Raw genomic sequence first — 16,241 nt, 5'->3', positions numbered from 1 at the left:
GTACAACCCCACAAGGTTCACTATCCCTGCCAACTGCAGAAAGTACCTATTAAATCCACATCTGGGGGCCTGATAAGCCAGGGGCACCCGCCATCCCCCTGGCTTAAACATCGCCGACGCCAGGCCTCACCCCAGCGCCGCTGTCTTAACTGATCCGGGTGGCCCTGGGCCTTGACATTTTTGCCGTCCCTGGTGCCCAGCTGTTTCTACCTGCCGTGCTTTCTGTAATTTCAGGAGAAACACGGCAAATGCCTCAGCACGTTCAAGGAGCTGTTGTGGGGAGCACGGGGCACAAACACAGTCCCCGAGCACTTTGTCGCAACCCTTGCAGACGCCCAGCCTTGCAGGAGGGGGACTCGGGACAGGTGAGCTCTGAATGGACAATGGGGCTGGAGGTCACAGAAGGAACCCTGGAGGACACCCTGCAAGGGGAGGCCTGTTGGGGGGAGGGGAGCCACCTCTGGTCGTGACTCAGCTGCCCCATGTTCGAGTCCAGATGCTGCTACCAATGAGCCGTACCACCCTGAATAAGTGCGTTGCCCTGTCTGTGCCTCGGTTTCCAGTTCTGTCAAATGACACAGGACGGTGGCCTTCGAACTTCAGCAGGAATCGGAATTACTGTGTGTGTGTGTGTGTGTGTTACAGGAGGGCGCCTTACGGGGTGAATGTGTTCCTCAAAAAGGCGCGTGGAAGTTCGAACCCTAGTTCTGATTATTCGGAAATAGGGTCTCTGCAGATGTGGTTGTCCTGGATTCAGGTGGGCCCTAAATGCAACGACCCATAGCCTTGGGAGACAGCCGTGTGAAGACACAGAGGTTGGAATGACATGGCCATAAGCCAAGGAGCGCCCAGGCCTGCCGGTGACCCCCAGAAGCAGGAAGAGGCACGGGGGGACAGTGCCCTAGAGCTTCTGCTGGGCGTGCGGACTTGCTGACACCCTGATTTCAGACTTCTAGCCTCTAGCACTGTGAAAGGAAAAAAATCCTGTTATGTTCCAGCACCGCGCTGGGGGTCCTCCGTTCGGCAGCCCTAGGAATCTAATTCAGGGGGCTCACTACACATGTTCCAGAAAATCCATCCTCAAGGTTTCCAAGTGGGTGGGGTGCAGCCCAGAGAGCCTTCTGAAATTTCACAGTGTCATGAGGACCAAACAAGGCTGGGAAAGACCTCTCTCCACCGCATGGACCCCCACATGGGGCAGAGGGCCCACTCCCAGGCCGGCAGGCCTTGGGGCACTGGGATTACAGACGCGGGAGCAGCTGGGGGCCTGGCTGGCAGGTGGGGAAACGAAGCGGTCAGCCCCGGACAGCCTTGGAGAGCAAAGCTCTTTTGATACCACCATGCCATCATGCAGGGAAACAGGCCGAGCGACCTCCAGAGGCAGAAGAGCCATCCCCATCCAGCTCCGGATGCTGGAAGGAAACCTCACGAGCACCGACTATGTGCAAACAGCTCTGCAAATGAGGTGGGATTTGTTCCCATTGGACAGAGGAGACAACTGAGGTCAGAAGAAGGAAAGTCACGAAGTCAGGGGCACTTGGCCAGGGGGACGTGGAGGTGGGCAGATGGTAACAGTGATGGGGCACCTACTGTGTGCCTATTTTATTATTTTTTTATTTTTAAAGATTTTATTTATTTATTTATTTGACAGAGAGAGACACAGTGAGAGAGGGAACACAAGCAGGGGGAGTGGGAGAGGGAGAAGCAGGCTTCCCGCGGAGCAGGGAGCCCGATGCGGGGCTCGATCCCAGGACCCTGGGATCATGACCTGAGCCGAAGGCAGACGCTTAACGACTGAGCCACCCAGGCGCCCCCTGTGTGCCTATTTTAAAGGGGGCAGAGGGAGGGGGTGCCTGGAACCCTACCCGCTGCCTTGTGAAATATGTCCACTCCCCACTTACAGATGAGGAGGCAGGGCTCAGCGAGGGCCCTTCCCAAGATCACTAGGCCGGTGGGGACAGAGAAGGCATCGAGCCCAGCTCTGCGCCCTCCTACCTTCCTGGGCTGCTGGGAGAATCGGTACTACTGAGTGGCTGCCTTGTCGCAGGCACTGCTCTAAGTGATCTGCACGTAGTAACATATTTAATCCTCGCGGCATGAATCCCACGGGAGCTAGGGTAGGTGCAGCGATTACTCCCTGCTTTGCAGGGGAGGAAGCCAGGCAGCGTGCCAGCCTGCGGTTCTGACAGTGACCACCAGGTGGCAGGGCCATCCAGGCAGTGGTGGCCTCGCAGGCCAGAGCTGGAGGAAGGGCATCCTCCTGGGGGTGGGGGGAGGTGCAGGCAGCCCCGACCTGGCCACCCACCTCCAGCTCCCCGGAGAAGTCTGGTGCCCGAGGCTTGCTGTGGTTGCGGAGGGTCAGGCTGAGGTGCAGGCCATGGTCTGGGTCCGGGGCGAGGCCCATCTGGCAGCGGGAATCCAGCAGGAGCCCATTGTGGCCCAGGGTGTGCTCCCCAGAGACTGAGAGAGCCTGGAACGAGAGGGTGGGTGTCAGCGGTCAGGGAGGCACAGGGGCTGCAACTTCCTCTCCCCACCATGCCCGGGCCTGGTCCAGACCCCTGGGGCTGTTGCAAGAGCCTGTTGGGTCTCCCTTCTAGTTCAGCCCATGGTCCCTCCTCCACTCGGGAGCCAGACAGACAGTGAAAAATGCAAATCGGACATGATCCCCTTGCTCAAAACTCTCCGCCTCCCCGTTGTACTAAGAAAAGCTGGTTGCCTGACATGGCCCACAAGTCAGCATTATCTTAACCTCACCTCCTTGCTCTCTAAAGGCTGCCCTCTGTTCCTCCAATACCCTCAGCATGCTCCTCCACAGGGCCTTTGCACTGGCTGTTCCCTGTGCAGAGCTCGCATTTGTCAGTGGGGCTCCCTGCAATCCCCCGTCCCCTCTCCCTGCGTCATTCCTTCACGGCATTCATCATGCCTCAGTACATATGATGCATCTTTTTTTTTTTTTAAGATTTTATTTATTCATTTGAGACAGAGATAGAGATAGAGAAAGCATGAGCAGGGAGAGAGGCAGAGGGAGGGGGAGAAGCAGGCTCCTCACTGAGCCAGGAACCTGATGCGGGGTTCAATCCCAGGACCCTGGGATCATGACCTGAGCCGAAGGCAGACGCTTAACGACTGAGCCACCCAGGCGTATCATGCATCTTGTTTAACTTTTTCCACCCACTGGAAAGTGAGCTCCAAGGGGTGGGGCACCCAGTCTGTCCCCTTCACCTTCCTTGTCCCTGCACCTAGGAGAGGGCCCTGCATTAAGTAAAACCCACAAATGCTTTCTGAACGAATGGATGAATGGGGTTGGCAACCTGGCTCAAGAGCCAAATTTGGCTCACTGCTTGTTCTTGTTAATAAATATGCATCAGAAGATGGCCACACCCATGAGTTTACATATAACCTATGACAGCAGAGTGGAGTGATGGTAACAGAGATCATATGGCTTGAACAGCTAAAATATGGGGCACCTGGGTGGCTCAGTCGTTAAGCGTCTGCCTTTGGCTCAGGTCATGATCCCCGGGGCATGGGATCGAGCCCCGCATCGGGCTCCCTGCTCCGCGGGAAGCCTGCTTCTCCCTCTCCCTCTGCCTGCCACTCCCCCAGCTTGTGCGCACTCTCTGTGTGTCAAATAAATAAATAAAGTCTTAAAAAAAAAAAAAGAAAAGCTAAAATATTTGCTATCTGACCCTTTACAGAAAATCTCTGACCCTGGAATAGATGGATAGTTGGGGAAATGGATGGATGGATAGGAGGGTGGGTGAGTAGGTAGATGGGTAGGTGAGTAGGTGGGTGGCTGGGAAGATGGACAGATGGACTGACAGGAGGGTGGGGAGTAGGTGGGTGGGTGGATGGATGGATGGATGGATGGATGGGAGGGTGGGTGAGTAGGTGGCTGGATGGATGGGAAAGTGGGTGAGTAGGTGGATGGGTGGGTGAATGGATGGGAGGGTGGGTGAGTAGGTGGATGGGTGGGTTTATGGATGGATGGATGGGGGGATGGATGGACAGGAGGGTGGGGAGTACATGGGTGGATAGATGGGAAAGTGGGTGAGTAGGTGGGTGGGTGGGTGGATGGATGGGAAGGTGGGTGAGTAGGTGGCTGGGTGGGTGTATGGGTGGATGGATGGACAGATGGATGGACAGAAGGGTGGGGAGCAGGTGGGTGGATGGATGGGAGGGTTGGTAGGTAGGAGGAAGAACCAATCAACCAGCTAACAAACCAGGAAGAATGTTTTGGGAAAGGGGTCCCAATACCTCACCTCCAACAACGATGCAGCTGAGCACCTTTCATTTACGTGTAAAGCTCTCTTCCTGTGTCACATCTCATATCTCACAGTCACCCTACATTGCTGAAGCCTACTGCCTCTTCTGTTCCTCAGATGGAACCCTGGACTTTGAGAGGGTCGACCCGCCCTGCCTGGGATCACCCCGCCGGCAGATGGCAGAGCGGTGATGTGGGCACCCAGCTCCCTTGCTCACACCCCTGCGCTCTGTGGATGCTGTCCTCTCTCCTCACCCTCCCTCCATGGGTGCCTGGGCCCCCTCCCCGGGACAGACTCACCCTGGGCAGGTCACAGAGCCCCAGGTGCAGGGAATGGTGCAGCCGGTGGGTATAGTCGGTCCCCACCTCCCCCTGGAAGCTCTGCGTGGTGCAGGAGCCAGTGAAGATGTGCTGCAGCATGGCCTCGGCGTGGATCCTGTCCGCCTGCGATGGCCAATGCCTCTGGCAGGAGAGGGCACCGTGAGGCAGGGGCTCATCCCATGAGAGGGGAGAGGGGCCAAGGCCAGCTGCAGATGGGAGACCTCACGAGAGAGGGTCAGGTGCTGGAAGTCCCATCATGAGAGCTCCAGTCGGCCACAACAGTGATTTATACGCTGGGCGGATGTTTGTGGGGAGCACCGGGGGCCTGAGTTTAAAGGGTCCCAGAGCCCAGGGTGCGAGACCCCAGGAGGAACAAGGTTGGCTTTCAGGGCCATTTCTCCCCATTTCTCTGTGGTCCGGTCCCTGTCCCAGGCTCTGCAGAACAGTGCTCAGCCCCAGCCGCAGCCCCGGGTGGGCAGTGATGCCAGGAAGACTCCAAACTGACGCCTCCAGGAACCTGATCTCCCCCTGCCCCCAAAAGCCCTCTGGTGTCACCAGCTTCTTCCCTCGTCTGGCTCCGAGTGCTCACCTCATGCTGGGCGCCTTGCTTCCCTCATCCCCCCAGAGCTGTCACTATACCCCAGTCAGGGAACCCATTTTACAGATGAGAACACCAAGGCTCACAGTGGAGAAATGAGTTTCTCACCATCCTCCAGCACAGCTAGCGTTGGCACAAGATCCCATGGCCTCAGAGCCAGGCACTTTGTACAGCAGGTGTGGCCCCCCTGCGGGTGACCTGCCTGGGACCCGGCTTTCTAGGCCTCACCTCATATGTCAGGTTCTGCTGCACCCGGCGCCGGTCCCAGGACAGATCGAGCTGCTCGCTGAACATGGCCGGGGTCTGTGTTACGGCCCCACAGGCCCGGAGGGCACTCAGGCCCCAAATTTCCTGGAGCTGACAAGAAGATGGAATATGGGACTGGGAGCCAGCACAAGGGCCCAGAGTTAGGGAGAGCCCCGTGCTTGGCTTGGCAGTCCCGCCAGCGCATACCTGCCCCGGGGAGGCAGCCAGGCAGCCATCCCAGATGGTATTGAACTCCGAGGACCTGTTGGTCCAGGTGAGGTGCAAGGTCACGGGTTGCCCTCTGTCCCAGGCCAACTGGACCTGCAAGGAGATGGAGGGTGGTGGAGGGGAGGGCCAGAGGAGAGGCTGATGCTCTCCATCTGTGTGCGTGCAGGGGATGGAGAAGGGAGTGGGAGGAGTGGGAAAGGTAGAGTGGGGAGGCTGGAGCCCCCCACTGCAGGGGACGAAGGAGGGGAGCTGGAGACCCTGTCCTCCCTCCTGCCCGCATCTGCAGGTGCTCAGAGCCATGCCCAGCCCGGGAGACCGGAAGTATTTAGATGGAAGACGCCTCATTCCCAATACCCAAGCCTTGCTGTCTCCAAAGCCAGAAGGAAATCCGTGCTGCTCACTCAGGGCCTCTGGGGCTGCTGGGGACTGAACCGTGAGCCCCATGCCCCTGTTGTGCTGTGGAAGCCCTCATCCCCAGGGATGGTATTAGGAGGCAGGGCTGACGGGAAGGGACTAGGTGTTGATGAGGTCATGGGGTGGGCCTCAAGATGTGATTAGCGCCCCTATGAGAAGAGACCCCAGAGAGCTCTCTCCCGGGCAGGTGAGGACGCAGGAGACTGCGAGCCAGCAAGAGAGCGCTCACCAGAACCGGACAGGCCGGCACCTTCATCTCGGACTTCTAGCCTCTAGAAAGGGGAGGAATACGTGTTCCTGTTTTAAGCAAAGGGCACCTAGCCACACAGCCGCAGTGTTCTGTGATGGCAGCCCGAGCCGAAGGCAGGGGCCCTCAGCTGATCTCCTCTCCCCAGTGCCTGCCCCACCACTTACTCTGTTCCAGCCTAACCGCCTCTGGCTCTTCCTGAAGCTCGCCAGCCTTTTCCTACCTCAGGGTCTTTGCAGGCGATCTTCCTGCCCTCCCACCCCCACCCCAGAATGCTATTCCTCCAGCTTGTCACGAGCTGGCTCCCTCTCATCCGGAGGTCCTCAGGGGACAAGCCGCTTCCCCCAGGAGGCCCTCCCTGGCCACCGCATCTGATTAGCCTCTGTCTCCGCCTCCTCTCCGCTTTCTTCACGGGGTTTATCACAACTCTCCATTTGTTCTTCATTCGTTGGCTTGAATTTTAGCCAGGCTCTCTGTTTGGCCTGGCACAGATGGTCTACTCTTGACACACACTGGCCTTCTGGCTTCCATTTCACAGCTGAGAACACTGAGGCTCAGGGAGGGTCCAGGAGCGACCCGAGGCCACCCGGCTAGTTGAGGAGCCCAGCTGCCCTGTGTGGACCCTCTGCAGCTCCCGACTCAGCGGACCAGTGTATAAATGAGGAGTCGGACATGCGCGTAAGCTCTCGCCCTGCCAAAGTGCGAGCTCTTTAGATGCAGGCCTGTGTGCTTCGAACATGGCCTGACGTGCAGTAGGTGCTTAATAAGGTATCGATGAAGGAATGAACGAATGAAGGACCCTTCGGGGTGCAAACTTCAGGAATCTGTGACTCTAACAGAGTCCTTCCCAACGGGAGACAAGCAGAACCTTCTTCCCCTGCACGCAGTACCCAGGTCGTGGGCTGTGGGCTCAGCCATGCAGCTCCCCAACCTCCAGACGCCCCCACCGTGGGCACCTCAGATGCTCCCCACTCACCTGCCCGCTCTGCTGGCCACCCCTGCCCTCAGCCAGGCCGCTGGCCTCCATGTGCCACCAGGAGAGGTTGAAGGGGTGAGCCAGGGCCAGGCGGGCGGCCAGCCTGCCCTTCCCCAGCTGCAGAGAGGACGAGACCACCACCTGGGGAGGGGGACAGGCTGAGCCGGAGGCCTTGCCCACAGGGGCAGCCCCCTCCCCACCCTGCACAGACGCCTTCCAGGGCAAGGGCGTGAGGGCAGCGGGCTCTGAGCACACAGCCCCATTGTGGGGGGGCCCTTGGAGAGATGCAGCCCATTCTGCAGAGGGCAATGTTGAGGCTTGGAGGAGAGCAGACAGGGACAGTGTATGACAGAGACAGGACTGAGGACAGAGGGGCTGGAGGCCTTCATAGGTTAGAACAGCAGCCCTGCTTTCCACTAAGCTCTGTGACTCCGGGCAAGTCGCTGTACCTCTCTGGGCTTCGATTTCATCATGTGAAAGCAGGGCTGAGGTGCCCTCAGCAGGTGTCAGCCAGAGGCATTCCTGTTGTGGCTCAGGTGCTGCTGGGACCCGATTCTGTCCCCCACCGGCTCCTGGGGACGGGGACCCGCCGGGCCGGCCCTGGTGAGGCTCCTCGGGCTCGGGCAGGCCTGGGCCCCGACTGTCCCGCCCAGGCTCCAGGGTCGGTGGAGTTCCCGGGGTCTCCTTCTGGCCCTGACACCTACCTGGTCCTTGCCATCCCAGCCCACGACCAGGTCGTCCCGGTGTTCCCGTGGTGAGTGCTCGCAGGACAGGCGGAGGCTGCCGCGCGGCGGTGGGGACAGGGACAGGGACAGCGGGTGGCTGAGCTCTGCTGGGCGGGGGCACAGGGAGGGGCGGGCACGTGAGGGGAGCACGAGCGCTCAGGGGGATGGATCTCAGCGGACACAGCCGCCAGCTCGGGCAGGTGGCCCCGTGCTCGGGTCATCTGCACAAAATTCAGGAGCTCTGCCCTCACTCGGCCACCACACCACTCAGCGCGGTCCCCGCGCTGTCCCCGTGAGAGCCCCAAGTCTCCACTCCGCACCTCCTCAAGGAGACTCTGCGCCTCCTGCGTCAAGAGGCGGAATCCATCCCCGTGGCCCCTGAACCTGGGCTGGCCTGGGACTTGCTAAGAGAATGTGCTGAGGGTGAGGCCACTGGATCCCAGCGCAGGCCTGAAGAGGCCTCCGCGCCCGCTCGCCCTCTGGGGACCCCCGCCCAGCCACCGAGGGAGTGAAGCCAGGCTGGCCGCCGGCGGGCCCCGGAATGAGCCGGACAGCCCAGCCGACATCAGCAGCACGTGCCCGCCAGCCCGAGTTCCCGGACATTCGTCACACAGCAAGAGCTGCCCCTTCCACCTCCCAGCCAACGTCTCGTACCGCTGTGACCTCCCTCACGCTGCGGGTGCCCGGTGCCCCGGTGACTGCCCCTCACCCACCCGGGCCACACTCTGCTGCCCTCCGCTCTCCCTTTGTCCCGGACTGTGACACAAGTGGCCATCCCCACAGCTGAGGCCTCACAGCGGACAGGCTCCGTGCCTCCAGGGTCCCCTCTCTTGTCCCCCACGTGGAGTCCAGCTGCCCTGACCTCGTGCTTCGCCTGACCCCAGCTCCTGAGGCCACCAGTTGGTCCTGTCTTCCCGGACCCCTGGGCAGGAGTCCAGCTGAGACTCCCCGGTAGACAGGGGCCACCTTGGTGACCTCAGAACTCTCTGGAAGGGGCCCCACTTGTCCCTACGCAGGTTCCTGGGAGCTGCTCCCAGAGATGGTGACACCAGCTGCGTCTCGAGGTGCCACGGGGTCATCGGTCCAGGGAACACTGACCCACTTCTGTGCACCTCACCCTCAGTGCCGTAACCCTCATTCCTTCCACCCTCTGACCCCCCAAGTCCCACGCTCCTTAACCACAGAGCGGGGCCCTCGGGCTGCTCAGCCTCCCCACGAACCCCGTGCATGCACAGGCTCGCTGCCCTGGTGTGCTGAGGGGCCACACATCTCCTCTGCCTTGTATGGGGGATGCCATCCGACCACCCAGCAAGCTGTGCCCCCGGGAGCGGGGTCTGCACTGTGTCTCCCACGTGGCAGACAGCAGGACAGGCTCTGCTCTGTGTAAAGGGGACTCGCCACACAGAAACTGACAGTCCTTGTGATGGCACAGCCCCTTCCCAGGGCCACCTGTTTCCTGGACGGCCTCAGGGGACATGGGTGCCATCCGTGGGGCTGCTAGGGGACGGCACTCACCGCCCCTGCCGACCGTCAGCCTCCGCTCTGAAACCCCCGGGGCAGCTTGGGGTTGCCCCATCTAACACACTTCCTGTCTTCTCACACTCAGGATAGCCCTAACTCCTGGCTGGGGGACCGGGACCCTCAGCCCTCCCGCCTGTCTCCTCCCCTCACCCCCCCTTCAGGGCACTCCGGCCAGTGGCCTCGCTGCTGTGGTTCTACCACCCCAGCCTTGTCCCACCTCAGGGCCTTTGCACCTGCTTTTCTTTTTGCCTGCAATGCCCCTCCTCAGATCCCCGCCACAGCCAGTTCTTTCTCATCATTCAGGGCTCAGCGTGGACGTTACCTCCTCAGACACGCCTTCCTCCCCTACCCCACCTAAAGGAGCCCCGAACCCTCAGTCAACCCCTTCCCACTCTCAGAAACACTGATGTGATTTTCTCCATGTTCACATCCCTGCTCACTGCCTCTCCCCCTGAGGGCAGGGACCTAGGGCCATCTTACTTCCGGATGGATCCCCAGGGCCTGGAACAGCGCCTGGGATAAGCAGTTGTTCAAAGATGGTTCACTGAGCCCACAGGCCGCCCCCACCAGTGACCTCTCGGACACTCACCCTGGAGGCTGAGGTTCCCAGCGGGCCTGCGGAAGGGCCCAGAGAGGCTCCCGTTAAGGACTGCCTCCTGGTCATCCCACAAAACTGTCTGGTGCAGGGTGTGGGTCCCACGGGCCCTCTCGTACAAGGTCTGCAGGACCAGCTCCCTAGGAAGGACGCTGAACTGGAAGAGAAAGACAGCTCTGGGTCACTGGGGAACCTGGCCCTAACTCCTGCTTGGGGTAGGAAAGAAGAGGCACTTTCAGAAGAGGAAAGACAGGGAACATCTGTGGGGCATAAACGGTTTACTGGGCTGTTAGATTCATCGGGAAGTCATAAAGCCAAAGGCTCCCCAATGTGAGGGAGGGGTGTGGGGCACAGGTATGGCCCTGTGAAAAGATCACCACCTCTCAGCTGCGCTTCCAAGCTGTGTGGCCTTGGGCCGGTTTCCTAACTTCTCTGAGCTCAGTTTCCCCCGTCTATAAGTCTATACGAGCGGATGAGAAGAACAGCGCTAATCTCTGAGATAATGCGAGGGTGTGTCTGCCCAGGGCTGACCTGTGGGCAGTGCCTCGTGGGAGCTGCTGTGGTCAGGAGTAGGGTTTCTCAAACATGTGCTGAGCAGGCATTAGGATCCAGACCCAGGGCTGAGCGATGGGATACAGAGATAACCAAGACTGGTCGTGGCTCTTCAGGGGCTCCCGGCGGATGGGGAGACATCACAGAGACAAAAAATGATGGGACAAGGGGACAAATGTAGCATGAAAGATACTCAAGAGGCAAAGGAACACAGAGAAAGAAGTTGGTGGACAACACAAGGAAGGGCATTCTAGGCAGAAGGAATGGCCTGTGCAAAGGCTCAGAGAAGGAGACTCTCCCCGTTAGGTGGGTGCCCCCATTGGAAGGTGGCTCAAGGGCCCTGCAGGGGGACTTGCTGGGAGGAGGGGGGAGTTTACTCTTGAATGTCTTACTGCCCCACCTTGACGCAAGACACCATTGTTTCTTGCCCTGCTAAGCCCAGGGTCTTCCTCACTGGTGTTTCTGCTGCCCCCTGTAGGTCGCTCCCCATATAGCAGCTGGAGAGATCCGAAATCATCATTTGGATCGCATCCTCAAAAGGCTTCCAATTTCAGAGAACGAAATCCAAACTCCTCCCTGTGGCTTGTCCTGCCCTATGATCGGACCCCCATGATCTCCTACTCACCCGCTCTACTCAAGCCCAGCGGCCATGCCTCAAACGGGCCAACTTGTTCCTGCCCCAGGCCCTTTGCACATGTTGTTCCCTCAGCCTGCAATGCCCTTTCACCAGATTTTCAAATGGCCAACACTTGCCTGTCATCCGCGGCTAGCTCAGATGTCACCTTTTTTGTGAGGCCTTCCTGGCCACCTAAAGAGCTCCCCAACCACACACCCACTCCTATGACCCCATTTTCTTTTCTCTCTAGAATGTATCCATCTAGGAATGTTCTCTTATTTATCTGTGTGATTTTCTCCCCACCAGATGAGAGGAAGGACCCACCAGTCCTGTCCCAGGCAATATCCTCAGCTTCTTGAGTGGTGCCTGCCCTGGGCCCTAGTAGGGGCTGAACAAATAATGTGGGGGGAGGAGGGAGGGAGGGACACTGAGAGCAGCTGAGAATCCATTCCAGCATACTTCACCCACTTCACAGCCCCTCACAAATCTCTCTTTTCTCCCGGAACCACCGCACCCCCACCCCCACCCACAGCCCGCCCTGGCCAACCTCCACGCACCTGGGGGAAGGTCTGTTCCAGCCTGATGATGTTGGTGACCTTAGCCTTCGCAGTCACCAGGCTGGTGCCCACGTGGAAATGATGCTCCTCCACCGCCAAGAAAATCATGCTCTCGGCCTCATGCTCCGAGTACTGTAGCTGGGTCAGAAGAAAAGCAGGTGAGAGATTTTCTCCTTGGTCTCTGATGGAATATTCCAATAGATCCTGGCTCCAGGCTGTAGGCTCTGGCCCCAGACACCCACAGGCTTCCTGGACGGTTTGAAATCTGGTGAAACGAGGGCCCTGAGCCTCGATTTAAGCCATCAGCGGTGCCCATGACAGCCACCTCCCCTTGTCCTTCATGCTGTCACACTGACTTGAAGACTGCTAATGGCCTGGGGCCATCAGGCAAGAATTCCAGTTGCATTACCATAGTGGACAGCAGGGGGCAGTCTAGTGCAAGGAACAAAGTACAGGTTGGGCCATCAAACAGATGCCCATTTGGCTCTCTTGTCACATGGGGTGGATGACCTCTGGCTAGCTCCTCAACCACCTAAGTCTCTGCTTTCCAACCTGATAAATTGGGATGATGACACTTTATTAATGTGTTGATGTGAAAATTTTATGAAATAATGTGCTATCTTCCAGACTGGCTATGTGACAGAATCACTTAGGACACTAGCTACACATAAAGATGCTGGGTCCCTATCTACTACAGCTTGTAAAAACAGAACCTCTGGGAACAGGATGGAGAAACTGATTTTTTTTTTTTAAGATTTTATTTATTTATTTGACAGAGAGAGACATAGCGAGAGAGGGAACACAAGCAGGGGGAGTAGGAGAGGGAGAAGCAGGCTTCCTGTGGAGCAGGGAGCCTGTTGTGGGGCTCGATCCCAGGACCCTGGGATCACAACCTGAGCCGAAGGCAGACGCTTAACGACTGAGCCACCCAGGCGCCCCTGAAACTGATATTTTTAAAGAACTCCGCAGATTAGTTTGACCTCAGTCAAAACATTCAACCTGAATCTTGAACGGTGTCTGACAAATCCAAATGGAGGATTTTTGCAAAATAATTGCCTGGACATTTCAAAATTGTCAATATATGACTTTTTCTTAAAGGTGATTAAGGATGGGGACACCTGGGTAGCAGAGTCGGTTAAGTGTCTGACTCTTGATTTTGGCTCAGGTCATGATCTCAGGTTCGTGATCTGAGTTGTGAGATCAAGTCCCATATCAGGCTCTGTACTCAGCGTGAAGTCTGCTTGAGATTCTCCCTCTCCCTCTGCCCCTCCTCCCTGCACGCGCGCTCACACACACACACACACACTCTCTCTCTCTCTCAAATAAATAAATAAATCTTTTTTTAAAAAGGTGGTTAAAGACAATGAGATGCTTAAGGGAAAGCATATCAACATCTGCAACTTACTTTGAAATGCGTCAAAAATACAGATGAATGGAGAGCTATCTGATAAAGCAAGTGGAGTGGAATAGGAGTGAGAAAACCGAGGCAGTGGGTATGTGGATGTTCACTATAAAATTGTTTTAATTTTCCAGGGTCTAAAAAGTTTAATAATGAAATATTGGGGGGAAAACACGTACAGTGTGGGAGAAGAATTTCTAAATCAAGGGTCTGCTTTAGCCCAAATTCGGCCCACCACTTGCTTTTGTAAATAAAGTTTTATTGTAACACAGCCATGCCCATTTAGTTACACACTGGCTACGGCTGCTTTTTTGTTACAGTGGCAACACTGAGCAGTTACAACAGAGATCGTCTTGGGTTTCAAGGCTAAAATATTTACCATCTGGCTCTTTATAGTACAAGTTCGCAGACCTCTGTTCTAGATTAAGTCACTTAAGATATAGGGCAACTAAGTACTCTGGGTGATCCTGGAGTGTGTCCTGGGTTTAAAACAAACTGAAAACAAACAAAAAATTCAGCTTGAAAGAACATTATTGGGGCAACTGGGAAATTTTATTATGGACCATATATTAAATAACAGTATGACTACATCATGTTAAATTTCCTGAATTTTGAAATTATGCTGCGTTGTATAAGAAAATAGCCTTGTCATCAGAACCACTCGCTGAAGTATTTTTTTTTTTTTAAGATTTCACTTATTTATTTGAGAGAGAGAGAGAGAATGAGAGAGAGAACACGAGAGGGGGGATGGTCAGAGGGAGAAGCAGACTCCCCGCCGAGCAGGGAGCCCGATGCGGGGCTCGATCCCGGGACTCCAGGATCATGACCTGAGCCGAAGGAAGTCGCTTAACCAACTGAGCCACCCAGGTGCCCCTCACTGAAGTATTTTGGAGTAAAGAGGTATGTGTCCAGAAACCTGTCCATATCATCTCTTAATGATAAAGGAAATGTACCTGTGCACATTCGTGAATATAGAAATATATATGACACTTAAGTATGGGGAGAAAGTTGTGGCAGGTTATTAACAACTGGGGAATGTTCACTGTCCTAAAATAACTTTTCTATAGGTTGGAAACTATTCAAAATAAAGATTGGGGGGAAACGAAGAGGTCCCTGAATGTGCAGTTGGCAGCAAAGCTTGGGGAACACTAGAATGGTGTGGGCACGTGCTAGGGCGGGGCCTGGCACACAGTAGGTGCTCTGTGAACAAAGGCAGTCCAGGCCTGGGCAGGGAGGGCAGTTAACAAAACTGCGTGGCTAGTGGGATAACCAAGCAACTAGTTGGCAAATGGAACAATCAGTCACTCATTCATTAGTCAACATCTTTCACTGAGCACCTACTATGTGCTGGGCCCTGGGCCGGGTGCTGGGCATTCCTGATTTGGGGAAGAGGGGCAGACAGGGAAACAGGTCATGGTAATGGAGGAAGGGGGGCAGCGCCAGCCTGGGCCTGCCATCTACCCCCCACCCAGGACCCCCAAATGCTACATGCAGGCCAGATGCATGACTGGGGGCTGTCCTGGGGGTTCTGGGGGGGAGAGGATTCGCGGACAAGGGTGGGAAGACATGCAGAGACCCTGGGCCATGGGCAGAAGCTGGGGCACCTGGGAGGCGGCGCTGGTTCAGCTCAAAGGGCTGTGCCATGTGATCTGGCTGCTGGGAGCATGCCAGGCCGGGTGAGGCGGCGCCAGGCGCCAGGCACGGGGCGGGCCGGCCTCCCCCGCTCCCCGGGGTCTTGTGGGCCCAGCTGGGGGCTGCGGGCCTGGCCCAGGAATGTAAGCCTGGGGATATTTGAGGAAGCCGGAGCCAGGGGTTTCCGAGGGCAGCCCAGCGTGGCCTGCGCACAGACGGGAATGTGTGAGCACTCCCCGGCGGGGCCCGGCCTGCATGGCCCCCGCCCGCCTCGGGCAGGGCATCTGGAACCAGTTAGGGCTCAGGGGCGGCCGGGCACAGTTACCTTGGCTGAGGCTGAGGCTCTGCTGGGGCAGCGGCCCAGGAGGATGGGGAGGCGGTGCCGGCCGGAGACCTGCAGCTCTTTGCTGGAAGGAGAGAGAGGGCCTGAGGCCTGGGTTGTACCATTTATTAATTTGTATTTGAGGCCTAGGATACATTTCGTTTGCCAGACCAAGAACTGCTCGTCCAGGTCCTGCCCCCAAAGGTCAAGGTTACTTCATTAGCTGTGTGACCTTGGGCAAGTTACTTTGTTTCGCTGCACCTTCCTTCCCACATCCGTGCAGTGGGGCTGTAGGGGGGTCTGGGGGGGTGCTGGGGGTTGGAGGTCAGTGCACAGCAGGGGCTCCGCTGATGTCTCCCTCACCCACCCCTCTCTTCTCGGGGGGAGGGGCCCCCCAGAGCTACAGAGAACCCCTCACCGGAGCGCCTGGCTCTGGCCACGCATGTCAAGGACCAGGCTGGCTTGAGAATCACAGGTGAGCCGTAGGGAAGAGCTCATCTGTTCCTCTGCCCACAGCTTCTGGAACACGAGCTGAGGAAGGAGCAGGCTGTGAGGTGTGGGGAGTGAAGGGGCCCAGGGACCCTCCCAGGCCTCACTCTGCAGCTTCTCCCCGGCAGCCCGGATTGCACCCCACCAGACCCGCACCCCAGACATCAGCAAAGAATGAGCTCCCCCACATCTCCCCACCACCGGACCAAGGCTAGGAAAAGGGGGTTTAGAGGAGGTCAGGGAGAGCGGGAAACGGGCCTGCTGGGTCGTGGGGACAGTGACAAGGACTCGCTGCATGAGGGGTGACTGGGCCTCTGGGAATGGCCTCTCCTCACGGCACAGTGGAGTGTGGGCAGGGCAGTGCTGGTAACCCGAAACAAGAGGTTGTGAATAAAGCTTCCAGAAGGTGTCCTGACTAGGCGACCTTGCACCAAGTGACAGTGACCAGGGCCTGGCCCCATTCAGGGGGCCACAGCAGATTGCCCTTCTCGGAGGTGGGAGGGCATCATGGGAAAGGGCCTGGGTACCAGCCTGAGTCCCTT

At 57.5% G+C, this 16,241-nt stretch overlaps 1 protein-coding gene across 1 annotated transcript in view; it reads right to left on the bottom strand.

Moving 5' to 3' along the window:
* Positions 1-6: 6 nt before the first annotated feature.
* Positions 7-16,241, bottom strand: part of APOLTP (apolipoprotein lipid transfer particle homolog) — a 137,885-nt gene continuing 121,650 nt past the window's right edge. Inside the window, exons 45-54 of the mRNA XM_081818880.1 lie at positions 15,629-15,741; positions 15,214-15,295; positions 11,858-11,995; positions 10,127-10,289; positions 7,996-8,123; positions 7,292-7,432; positions 5,634-5,747; positions 5,409-5,537; positions 4,562-4,723; positions 7-2,470 (exon numbers count right to left, since the gene is read on the bottom strand). Coding sequence (XP_081675006.1) covers positions 1,919-2,470; positions 4,562-4,723; positions 5,409-5,537; positions 5,634-5,747; positions 7,292-7,432; positions 7,996-8,123; positions 10,127-10,289; positions 11,858-11,995; positions 15,214-15,295; positions 15,629-15,741 — 1,722 coding nt within the window. The 3' untranslated portion in view covers positions 7-1,918. The remainder of the gene's footprint in view (positions 2,471-4,561; positions 4,724-5,408; positions 5,538-5,633; positions 5,748-7,291; positions 7,433-7,995; positions 8,124-10,126; positions 10,290-11,857; positions 11,996-15,213; positions 15,296-15,628; positions 15,742-16,241) is intronic.

This window comes from Leptonychotes weddellii, chromosome 5 (assembly GCF_054177405.1).
Source record: "Leptonychotes weddellii isolate Sample4059 chromosome 5, ASM5417740v2, whole genome shotgun sequence".
NCBI lineage: Eukaryota > Metazoa > Chordata > Mammalia > Carnivora > Phocidae > Leptonychotes > Leptonychotes weddellii.
Note: the sequence above shows the minus strand (reverse complement) of the source record. Positions and strands in the feature narration are given on the sequence as shown.